The sequence below is a fragment of the Tauraco erythrolophus genome, chromosome 2 (genome assembly GCF_009769465.1).
Source record: "Tauraco erythrolophus isolate bTauEry1 chromosome 2, bTauEry1.pri, whole genome shotgun sequence".
Classification (NCBI taxonomy): domain Eukaryota; kingdom Metazoa; phylum Chordata; class Aves; order Musophagiformes; family Musophagidae; genus Tauraco; species Tauraco erythrolophus.
In genome coordinates this window covers 116882381-116895126 of record NC_141466.1, presented here as the reverse complement: position 1 = coordinate 116895126, position 12746 = coordinate 116882381, and the positions used below count along the sequence as shown (strand labels likewise).

Sequence of the window (12746 nt, the reverse complement as noted above, 5' to 3'; positions counted from 1 at the left end):
AATTATCAAATAAACCAGAAGAAGGCATATTGCTCCTGTTGCTGCTTCTCATAGAAAGCCTTATTTAAAAAAATACAGTTTAGACTGAATTATTATCCATGTGATGATGAATTAAGATGATGAAGCTCAAATAGTATTTTTGGCTAATGGTTGGTCTGTCTGTCTTTGAAAAGTTTTGAGGTTCTTACAGATTAAGTTCTGGATATATTTAAAAAAAAATCTTTTAATGTTTACAGCTAACATAATAGCTCCTTTAACTTTCTTTAAAGAGAAGGATTGTAATGGGATTTCAGGGATTGCTTGTTTAGCTCAAAAACTTCTAGCACGTAGCAATAGGCCATAAGCACTTCTGTCTGCTCATTATTTTAAACAGCAGATCACTTCAGTTAAGACTTCAGCTTTTCAGGTCTCCTTTGTTGCTGTAGGATTCTTTCATAAAATATATTCCTCATATACTCAGTAACTTGAAAACATGTTTCTTTGTTTTAAATGTGAGAAAAGCTCTCTTTATTAGGTGATAGTATCCTCAGTGGGCTAGAAAATGTGGTAAGAAAATTGTTTTCATATATAGTTTCTCATGTTTATAGGAACTCTAAGAGTTGTAAATAGCTTCTTCCAAACATGTTTTGAAGACTAACATAGAGATCCAACAGACTTTCTCCCAATGCTTATACGTAGACATTCTTTCAATGATGCAATCTTAGACAGTGACTGAAAAAATGTGGCAGTTGTGTATAATATCCTCTAGAAGGTGTTTGGTTTGGTTTCCTTTTTTCAAATCACTGCTGTGGTTCTTATTACTGAGACAAATGCTACATGTTCCTGTAGTACCACTCTGATACTAGTGCAAAACTAGTTTTAAAAAAATGGCTCGTTATGCACATCATACCTTTTCATTGGCCCTCCTTCTGCATCTCTGGAAAACCTATTGTTACGCATTGCTGCTTTTAAGTGGAATTAATTAGGACCAGAAAATGGCTTATTGTTGGTTGTGTGCTTGGTTGTTTGGTTTTTTTGTGTTGTGGGTTTTTTTTTTTATTGCATCCAAACTCCAGGACATGCAGCACTCATACCATAAGTGCTGTGTGGTGCCATAAGAGAGGTGTTCAGCTGATGTTTCAGAAGTTTGTTATTAGCATGGGAAAGGTTCTTTACTGGGCCATTTAACTAGTTAACTCTACGTATTATGATAAATTCATGTAATGTGTTAGTTTGGGACTATTTTCTTCCTTATTGTCTCATTTGAAATGTATGTTAAATAAAATACCAACAAATTCAAAGCAATCTTAAGTATTTCTTCCTGTCCTAATGCACATTTTTACTTATGATAATGAAAAATGAGTGCAAGCCTTCTGGAAAACCCTCAGCAAGGAGTAAGGTGGTATTGCTTTGTCTTAGCAGCAGACCAAGAATTGGATTTATTTTATTCTTGTCTATGACACAGCCTTTTGTGCAGCTCTTCCCTGCAAGGTGCAGGCAGAAGAGAGCCAGCCCAGGACGTGGAGGAAGAACTTTACCTTTTCTGTGTCATCACTCAAACCAGATTCCTTTTAAAACCTGCATTTGCAGAAGTTTTATAGTTATAACGATAAAAAGTAAAAATGTTTTTACTATCGTAATGTCAGTTTTTCTACCAACTCTGCTTTCTGTAAGCAATCTGATATTGAAAGCCTCTGTGCTTCCAATCCTTTGAAAGCTGAAAATCTGTATTTTGCAGTTTAGTTGCAAAGTCAGTAGGGTCCTTCAGGCCTGGAAAAGGGCTTTGGTAAGTTATTCAGCACAGCTTTTACCTTGACGGGGTAACTGAAGCCTATACTTATTTGTCAGTATAATGCTAGCCTGGTTTCCCAACATCTGACCAAAATCCCTTATTGAATTTTAAGACAACAGTAATGTTGAGTAAAACTAGTTTCTTCTTCTGTCAACACAGAAGTGTTACGTGTATTTGGCGTTTTGCAGTTTATTCTTAATTTAAAAAGAATGCCTTTAAAATTACAATGTCAAACTTTGGGGTTTCAAGTAATTATATGAAAGGTATTATCACTATGATATAAACTGCAGGACTTTATAATCTACTTTTTAAAGATATAAATGTTCTTAGGAAAAAGATGCACATATTTTCACTTCTAAAACTCTGGTATTTAATGTACACTAAGATGGCATCGTTCCTAAAATCTCCTGCTGACTTTACTCTCCCTCCCCAGTTGCAAATTTGCTTTTGAAGTGCATAATCTGTGTGATTAAATAAAAGGGACTAAAAATTAGTGAGGATATTGCATGGTCTACCCATTTTAGAAATTAATTAAAATTGCTGTTTAGCAAAATGGAGTAATTTATCACTTATCTAGTGTTCCCTGTAAGTCATTCATCATGAGTGACAACTATCATCTTTTTATTCTAATCTGAGATGGTGGGAAGGGATCACAGGTTTACGATGCATAAGTTCATACTTCTTGTAATTGGCAACTAATTTAATGAATGTGTGTAAAAAAAAACAGGAGTTAGAAAAGCTATTTCAAGTTTCTCCTCTGCTACTGCAACATGATATTATGCACGACTTTATCACTCACGCTGTTAAATTCTGGTTGTCAGGTGGAATTTTACTTTGCACTTCAGTTTACTTAAATGTATACTAGTTTTACTTGTATGTTGGATACAATTAGCTCAGACTTTGCTGCCCAGGATTTCAGGCTTAGCGTCTTTTTGAGATAAACGATATCCTGATGTATTGAGAGTGAACTTTATAAAGAGACTCTGGTAGTCTGAATTTGTTGGTTAGAACAACTAACCAAAGTCTTACTTCCCTTGTCATCTTTTTGAGTACAGCATTTTCTCCTGGAGAAGGGCTTGAGGATGGTTCATCAGCTCTCTGGATCTTTGGAATGAATAGACACTTGTACAGCATTTTTCTGTAAAAGGATCATTTAAATAATAATAAGAAACCCTTGAGAAATGATTCCTGACTCCTTCAGAATAAGTTGTTCATGGTCTTATATGTTTTGTTCTCATGTTAGACAAACCATGATTATCTCATAATGGGTTTATTCCCTAATAAAGGAAGAAGAAGGTAGTGTAATGTGACTACTAAAATTGCAATTCATTTGGAATGCTTTCTGGAGCTGGTAACTGCTGTTTTTGTGATACTGCATCTTCATCTTTCTGTAACAATAGCAGCTCTATTCAGACTAAAATTTCCCATTCACAGTATAGCTGTTCGCTTTTAACAGCCTGTGCGTACATCTTTCCTTGTTTGCTGATTTATGTGTAATACTTATCTTGTTTCTCACTCAAAGTTTGCTTAAATATTACAATTGCACAATGCATTTCTGAGTATGCTGAAAAATAAGATGCTCAAGAACATCAGTTTCAGTTCCTGCTAGAGAATCTCTTCCAGCATGCTGTGTCCTTTTCAGCATACACTATATGAACAGGGAAGGGAGCCAGGGATGTGTAACTGGTGGACGTTTCCTAGTTGTGGATGTGGAATCGTGAATCTCATTTTCTCCCCAAATTGTTCCCTTGGAATTTTCTCTGAAGACTTATTTAGAGAGCAAGGAGAATAGTTGCTAGGAAGGAACAAAAGAATGTGAGAAAGAGAAAGAATGGGAGATCCTTCTATTAAAAAAAATGAGTGAGATGGGAACAGAAAACTAATAATATATAGCAACAACAGCACTTTTAAAAATAAATTCAACCCTACCTTATACAGTAGACCATCTGAACTCCATTTGAATTAGTAATTTCTTAGGTTTTATCATAATTTCATCATTTTTGTTGGTTTCATACTTAGGTCTTAAATTTGTTAAGTAGACAGTAATAATTTGATTTTTGCTTTAGGTGGTTTCATGATCTGTTTTTGTATGCAATCCGGTAAGACTGTTTTATGGTTTTGGGGAAAAAAAAAATAAGGTCAAATTCAGGTATAAAATATGGAGAAATACTTTATAGTCTTTATAGTTTATCATCTTAAGATTCAGCGAGTGATCTATTACTGGAAGGGTATAGACTGACCATCTAAAAGGGCAATATGTGCATGTGGTGCATCCTGAGATCATTCTAGCTCCAATGGTACGTACTTTGTGCAGAGTATTCCCCTTGTATGTCATGGCAAGCCATAAGTTTGCTATTACTGCAAAGTTTTAAATTCTTGATACTTACTACAGAAGTAGCAGCTCAGGCTGTCTTGTTTTATTTTATCAGTCGTCCTTATGAATGATTTTGTCTACATGCTGTTTTGGTGTATCATTTCGCCTGGATGCGTGACTTTCTGAAAGACTTTATAAATAAGAAGATGGCATAATGAACAAATGTTTGGATTTTAAATACCCATGAAATGGGGCACAAAACAGTACATCTGGGAACATTCTAGACTCTGGTTTGGCATAATTTATTTATTCAGTCCATCTTTAATGTTTTGAAGATTGTACAGAAGGAACTTGCTGTATCACCAGTATCAGCTTATTTCTCTTTGAGAATAATTCTTTTGGTAGGTAGACAGATACATTGACAACGCTCTACAGCATTTTATTTGTACAATAATAGATTGGTTTGTCACATGACATGGGTCCTTGGAATTTAGTTAATAAACTTATTTTAAGACTTTGGTTTCTTCTTCTGTAAAGAAACATTGTAGCTATCAATAAATAGCTTTGACTTACTCTCTTTGGACAATTTTATTTCTTTAGTCTATGGTCCCATTATTGTTACTACCTAATAAGACCAGAGCATCCAGTCATATGCATTTGATTTAAATCATGCATGGTCATGTGATCAAATCATTATGGAATCAGCCAGGCCTGTTTTATGATTTAATACTGCCAGGGAGGAGGCTAGATATGCTGTAAAGCTTTAATATAGTGCTTATGTAGGATTGTAAAATCTGCTAAGGTCTGTGGAAGTATTTCTTTTGGACATTTGAAGACTCTAAGGACTTAAAATGAACCTCTGAAGAAGTGAATACTGAAACTGTTGTTGACTTCAGTGGGCAACAGGGCAAATTCTAAGCAAGAAAATAGGAAAAATATACTTTCTGCACTAATGGCTGCTTTAATAAAACATGCTCCTTGTCTGTTTCCTTTCTGTGACACAAATAGATCATGTCTTTCTGGTTTTATGCATATTCTGTTATTCAAGATTGTAACTGCAGTAATATGGTAATTTACAGTACTCAAAATTCAGAATAAAAACATGTTAAATTCAGCTATTGGTGTTCATATTACCTTATGCTTTTCAATGCAGGTAATTACATTTTAGTCATTAAATGAAGTGCAACACTTCATACTGGCTAGAATGACTGCCATGCATTTTTAATGGTTTCTCTAAGTGTCATTAAGTGATAATTTGAAAAAACAAGCAAACAACCACCAGTATACACAATTGGTTATTAATAAAGTCTGTTCTTAATTCAGTTTTAAAATCAATAGAAGTTATGGTCTGAAATGTAGCAATAGATTATAACTGCTTTTTTATATATAAAACATTTGAATGTTTTATATGATTTCTTTCAATCCGTCCATTCTAAGTATATACTTTCATATCAAGAGTAAAATAGTACATCTGCTTGACTTGAGAGAGTTGATACGGGGGATGGTCACCAATATTGCTTCATGGCTTTTCTGTCCTGTGTCTAATTGATGAAACATTTTGGCTTGTATGTGGCTCCTGCTGTACATCTGCCAGAAATGTCTCTGCTTTTCAGTGAAAAAACACAATAAAGCTTTGTAACCTGTTTTCCTATTCTTGGTTTTTCTGAGTCTTTTCTAGCCTACACTGAAACCATACAGTGGCAGAGCTGTGGCTGTTTTACCTTCTATCTTCCCATTTCATAGCCGGGAATGGCAAGGCAGCATTGGAGCTGCAGTGTCTAATCACCTTCTAAATGTTAATGCCATATTAAGGGCAAAGATGTTTGAAGTTGCATCCAAGTGTTCATGAGAAGGGAGATATAATTTTCTGTGAGGAATATATCACTCCAAAGACTGGAGAAATGTGGAGATAGTTTATCACTACCTCCCCTCCCTTCAAAGAATTTCTGAATTATGTGCAGTTTGGCCAAACTAGATATGTTGTCATAGTAAATATTGGAATTCATGCCGTGGATATTTGTGGCCAGCAGGTCGAGGGAGGTGATTCTGCCCCTCTACTCTGCTCTGTGAGACCCCACCTGGACTACTGCGTTCAGCTCTGGAGTCTCCAACACAAGAAGGACATGGAGCTGCTGGAGTGGGTCCAGAGGAGGCCACAAAGATGATCCAATGGCTGGAACATCTCTGCTATGAAGACAGGCTGAGAGAGTTGGGGCTGTTCAGCCTGGAGAAGAGAAGGCTCCGGGGTTATCTTATTGCAGCCTTCCAGTACTTAAAGGGGGCCTACAGGAAAGCTGGAGAGGGACTTTTTATAAGGGCATGTAGTGATAGGACAAGGGGCAAGGGATTTAAACTGAAAGAGGGGAGATTTAGATTAGGTATAAGGAAGAAATTTTTCACTCCGAGGGTGGTGAGGCAGTGGAACAGGTTTTCCAGAGAAGTTGTAGATGCCCCATCCCTGGAAGTGTTCACGGCCAGGTTGGATGAGGCTTTGGGCAACCTGGTGTAGTGGAGGGTGTCCCTGCCCATGGCAGGGGGGTTGGAACTGGATGATCTTTGAGGTCCCTTCCAACTCTAACCATTCTATGATTCTATGATATTTCCAAGTTATAAGAAAATACTTAGTTTTATTGAGATACTTACTGTGAAAAGAGACTATACTCTTAATCTCCCTTCAATTGTTTGAAACCAGCGATTCAGGATTCATTCTTCTGTAGTGCCAAGAAGAGCATTTTCAGTTGTCAGATGCCTATGGAAAAGTATTGTAGTTCTTAGCAGTCAGCGCCTACTGGAAAATGAGATTACTATCTAGTTGAGTATGCAGACTGTCTCATTAGCAGCTCAGTCAAGTGCTGTGACCTTTATGTCTGTCAGACTCTTTTTTTCTCTCACAGTGAAACTCATCAGAATAAAATTCAAAGTTCTTTTAACTATTGATATCAGAAGTTAATTTCTAATACATCAAAATGCTGCTGAATCATTCCATTGTTTTCAACTGTAGCTTTCTAAAAGCAGTTTACATCAGAAATCTAAATTTAATGAGTTTTACTGAAAACATAGTAACTATGAGAAAAAGAGAATTGCTGCTGTGCCTTCAGCTGGAGCTTGCCTGGAGCAGTTATTAGTAAAGTTTGATTTTGCTTCAGAAACAAAATTTTGAGATTGCCAGAATGAAAAGACATGACATCTGAGCTCCTGGCCATCCTTGTGCTCCTCTGTGAGCTGGCCATCCAGCAGCCTTTTAGGGGCCTATGATTACTAGAACCTTAAATAGTAAAGGCAACAGATTAAATGGAGCTAATCCTGATCAGGAATTATGCCATTCAGTCAAGGGTGCCCATAGTTGCAGAACTGGAAGTTTGGAAGATGGTATTGTCTTGAATCCAGCAGAGGGAAGGGTTCATCTGACTCTGCAGCTGTACTGTTGTCAGATTAGAACCTCTCCATTATCTGCAGTATGGATGTGACCTACCTGGTGAATGTTAGTGCTCTACCATCCTACCCTAATGAAGTCCTGGTATGGGGTCTGATTCGTAGTACCGCAATTCTGAAGACCAAATATGTGAAACTCAATCCTACAATGTAAAACCAGCAAATAATGGACGTTTTTGGTTTACCAGGTGAGCAAAAAAGGTAGTTTGGCAGGAACAGTATGCAATTAAACTTTTTATCCAGAGTGTTTGAGTTCTTCAATCAAATTATTTTTCTGAAGTGAAATGTTATGCTCAATCTTGTTTTTGTTTTTTTTTCAGTTTAAAGTCAATTTTTAAACAAATGAATGCTAGTTTGATGTAAATGTAAGTAATTTGTTTAAAAATTGAATGCTTCAACATGACTTAAAATCATTCAGCTCCCAAAACTTCAGATTCAAACTTTCTGTACAGTTTTGTTGCTGAAATTAGTAATTAAATTAAACTCCATATTCAGGAAGTCTTTCCAGAAATGCCCCACATAGGGTCTCTCCTTGCTGTGAATTTGAGGAAGCTTCATGCACAAGTTGCTTTTGATCAGCTCATGTGCCAGAGTGATGGCACAGTAAGGTAGAGGGAAGAACTGCAGCTTATCTAACACGTTTTAAGGTACCTTGTTTGAAAATCATTAAACATATCAGTTAATGATGGTTCTTCAGTGACGTTACTGAGTATCGCAGACCTTATTATTGAAGCTAAAAGCAATGTGAAAGAGTTCAAAAAGTAAGAGTGAAGGCTGCAGGATACATAGCATTTGTTGTAGAAGAAGCTGCAGAAGAAGAGTTCGGAGTTTGCCATTACTGGTTTTTCCAAAGGGCTATCCGATGGGATCCATATGAAATGGATATTTTCCAGTCACAGTATGCTGACTTCATGTTTGCGATGACAACTCAAGCTGTTTTTTCACTTGTTGTGGGTTTTTTTTTTTTTCCTCTCTAATGAAGAGGTGCATAGGGCTACTGATTTAGCCTTTTATTTTTCTCCCTCAAGAAAAACGCAATTATGTCAAAAAGTTTTAACCTTGAATACTCATTGTTATGGAGCAATAGACACAGAAGTGTTAGCCTTTATATTGCACATCTGTGGTGTGGTGTTGGGGGGGGTGCAGGGGTGACTTCTGTGGGGAGAGGCTGCCCCATGCGGGACACGGCTGGCTCCAACGGACCTACCGCAGGGCACAGCTGACCCCCTCCGTTAGGAGTTGGGTGCCTCTGGGAAAGCACATGTAAGAAAGGGGAAAGCACTGCATGACAGCAAGGAAAAAAAGTGTGAGAAACAGCCCTGTGAGCAGCACCAAGGTGAGAGAATGAGGAGGGGGAGGAGGTGCTGCAGGCACCTGAGCAGAGATTCCCCTGGAGCCTGTGGAGAGGAGACCATGAGGGAGCAGGTATCCATGCTGCAGCCCATGGAGGACCTCATACTAGAGGACGCAGAGATTTCTTGAAGAATCCTTATTCCAGGGAGGGTTGGACTAGATGACCTTTAAAGGTCCTTTCCAACCCAAACTATTCTATGATTCTGTGGTCTATGGAGAGCCCACACAGGAGCAGGCTCATCCTGAAGGACTGCAGCCGTGGGAAGGACTCACTGGAGCGTGGGAAAAGCGTGAGGCGGAAGGAGCAGCAGCCACCATCCCCCTTTGCCATTCAGGGTGGGGAAAGGTAGAGGAGTTGGAAATGAAGGAGTGACAGGAAGGAAGTTGAGCCCAGGGAAAAGGTGAGAGTGGAAAGGTATTTTCAATTTGGTTTCTCACCATCTAAAACTATTCTAATGGCAATAAATTTCTTTCCCCCAAGTTGACCCTCTTGCCTGTGATGACCATGAGCTTTTTATCTTATTTTCTTTCCTTGTCCTGTTGAGGTGGGGGAGTGAAAGAGTGGCTGGGTGGACATCTGGCAGCTGGCCAAGGTCGACCCTAAAGGCTTTTTCCACTCCGTAAATTGTGGCTCTATTTACAGTCCGAGGTTATAAATTTGCTTGAATGAATACTCCTGCTTGTTTCTTCAGGTCCCTCTTTAGAAATAATTTTTAAAAAATATGTGCTTGGCACATATTACCCTTACACTACTATGTATTTTCATGTCTGTGTGAATGATCTGGTTTTACAGAAGTAGTTTGCAGTGCGTAATATGTGTACACAAATATTTGGCATGTTGATTCATTTATATCCTTCAGCTTTTTGTGTTACAGTCATTAAATACCCGGGATGAGACTATACATACCAAGTTGCTGCATTTAAGTTTTATCATCTGTCCGTTGTAGGTATTCATGCTGGTTTAGTATGCCTTTGCATTAAGCATCCATACCAAATAAATTTGCTCTTGAGCGTTTTATGCTTTTATTAAATATTCATTAAATGAGATGCATGGTATTCATGCAGTCTGCTGCTTAGTGCATTGAAACCTCAGAAGATGCATTGTTTATAAATTCTTTATGTAGAATGAGCCAAGGTTTTCCCTCCTCTACCGAAATACATCAGGATCCAGGACGTGTTGCAATCAGTGGAGTGTTCTGCATGCAGGACTGATTTGGAAGGTTTAAGACCTGGAGAATGGGTACAGTAATTCCTGTGTGTCCTTAGTGCGAGCTGCAGTCTCTTGACCTGCTGTTCCTGACAAACTAGGAAGAGTTATAAGCACGATAAGTAGGTGTTTTCTTTCTTCTCTGTTGCTAATGTGAAAGATAAAAAATAGAGATTTATGGACAGATTGAACAGGCTAATTTTTGGCCTCAATCATACAAATGAAGTCTAGCTCCTACTTCAATGAAGTTCAGCAAAGGATACCGTTTGTCCTAAGGTAAAATGCTGGGCAGAAGTAGTCTGGTGATAAAATACCAGACTTATTTTAACTGCTTTTCTCTCCATAGTGAGGATTAGTCAGAACACCTCTAAGAAAATAATTTTTGTCCAGAAGGGAATTTCATGTTAAAAACCCCATAGATCTCAAGACTCTTGTTCCCCTGAAACTGGGAGGGTACGACACTCGTTACACTGGAGCTTTTCTCACCATGCAAAGGCTTGTTCTCATAAGCCTGACATACTATTTATGAGTTCCTCCTCAGAAAGATGATTGGGTTTGTCCATGGAGGCACTGGCTATCTAGATATTACAGCCCTACAGAAGTCTGGTTAGGATGTAGCACGTTATGGTGATACCTAGTTCCTACTGCATACTTATTGTGTATGATGGATGACCAATATAGGAAGCAGACTGTATGCGATCAGCTGCTGCTTGTAGTAGAGGAACATTTTTTAACCTGAAACTGGAGACTGGTTTTTTTTTTTTTATTTTGTTTTATGTATTGGGAGAGGTGTTATCAACAGATAGCTGGGAAAAGGATCCTTGAGGGTGCTTAGAGAGATTTTTTTTTTTTAAAGTGTTTATTTGCAAAATAGACTTAGGCTTTGAAATCCAGCTGTGGATCATCTGTTACAAACTTATTTCTTTCTTTTTAGATGAGATACCACTGAAACTTGCTTTGGGCTGTATACAGAGCATATTAGATAAACAGTCACTTTGTGGTTTTTTTTTTTAAATATAATAGTCTAGTATGTTTTGGCTGCTGCCACATCAAAATATAAATAAAAAGAATTCTGCATCAAATCTGTGAGAAAGGGCTTAAAAATGAATATACACTGATAATTTTTAATGTTCTTATTACAAGGTTAAGCCAAAATGCAATCACTCTGTGGAGTCCTATCTGATGTTACTTTGCAGTACTATTTGAATTTAGTATGCTCTACTATCTAAAGACAAGCATTGCAAATATCTAGCATCAGTGTTAATGTGTAGTCTACTGCAGGGGTTCTTGAGCAGATGACATGGAAGAACAGAAGACAGATATGCTCAGGGGCTTTTCAAAAAACTGTATTCTCACACCTGCTTTTTTCATGCTCTGTCATTCACTGGTCTCTTTTAAAATCACATTATTATTTCCCTCTCTATGTATTTATCCATATATTTGGGTTTTGTTCTGATGGTATCATAGACTGTTGTATACAGCTGTGTTCTGGAGACGGGGTTTATTCTGGAGGGATGAAATTTGACATCCTCAGGTTTTCATACCTTCATCCTTACACTGCACCAACACATAAAGGTTTCCACTGAAATTTTACTAACTTATTGTTAGCTAAACAAATAAATCCTGACTTCATGTAGCTCTAAACCTTGTACACCTGTAGTAGAAGGTCAACGTATTTGTTCATCTGTAGGACTTATATGGAGATTATGCTTTCCTCTTATGTTATACTTGATTTTCTGAAGAGACTGAACGCTTAGCTTCTGCTATTTGTTTTTCTTAGTCACAAAGTAGTGAAAGTACATCCCAGTAAAAATCTATTTATTTACTGATGCGTGTTAACTTGCTTGCCGGCATAGTGCTATGTGTAGGTTTGAGGTAGATTCTTTAATGAGTGGTTTATACCTTTGGTTTATTCAAGATCATATGCCAGAGCACTTTGAGATATCTAGATTATTGATTCTTTTTGAGATGCCATGATTTTAGTGAGAGTTGGGAAGGAAAAGATCTGGGTTTTGACTGGAAAAATACTTTGGTTTGCACATTCACCTAAATGTTAGGTACTTAGATGCGTTCCAGATCAAATTGCTTAACAAACACTAATATGATTGCTGATGAAGTATATTTTCTGAGTTTAATCATACCCATGAAAATTCTGTAAGAAAATAGCTTAAAACATGTTCACAGTAAATCTTAGTTATCTTTTTTCTTCATGGATTTTAAGTGTTTTAAATTAATTACTTTTTGATACAGTGTTTACAGTAATACTGTTGAATTAGCTATGAAAATAATTCATGCAAGTTGCTTTTAATTATGTGCCAGTCATTTATTTGTTTGTTTCTGTCCTTTTCTTTGTCAGGAAAAGAAGAATATATTGCGACGTTCAAAGGATCAGAATACTTCTGCTATGATTTATCTCAGAATCCCATACAGAGTAGCAGTGACGAAATAACTCTGTCATTTAAAACTCTTCAGAGGAACGGACTGATGCTTCACACAGGAAAATCGGCTGATTATGTCAATCTCGCACTGAAAAATGGAGCTGTCTCCTTGGTCATTAATTTGGGCTCAGGGGCCTTTGAAGCGCTGGTGGAACCTGTGAATGGGAAATTTAATGACAATGCCTGGCATGATGTGAAAGTAACCAGGAATCTGCGTCAGGTAACAGTACA

The 12746-nt window shown here is 37.5% G+C and overlaps 1 protein-coding gene across 22 annotated transcripts in view; it reads left to right on the top strand.

Annotated features, from left to right (window-relative positions):
* NRXN1 (neurexin 1) overlaps positions 1 to 12746 on the top strand; it is a 763795-nt gene that overhangs the window by 258084 nt on the left and 492965 nt on the right. For all 22 annotated transcript variants that reach the window (XM_086630300.1, XM_086630295.1, XM_086630283.1 and 19 more), the window contains one exon: positions 12434 to 12735. In XM_086630300.1, the coding sequence (XP_086486426.1) occupies positions 12434 to 12735 (302 nt within the window). The remainder of the gene's footprint in view (positions 1 to 12433; positions 12736 to 12746) is intronic.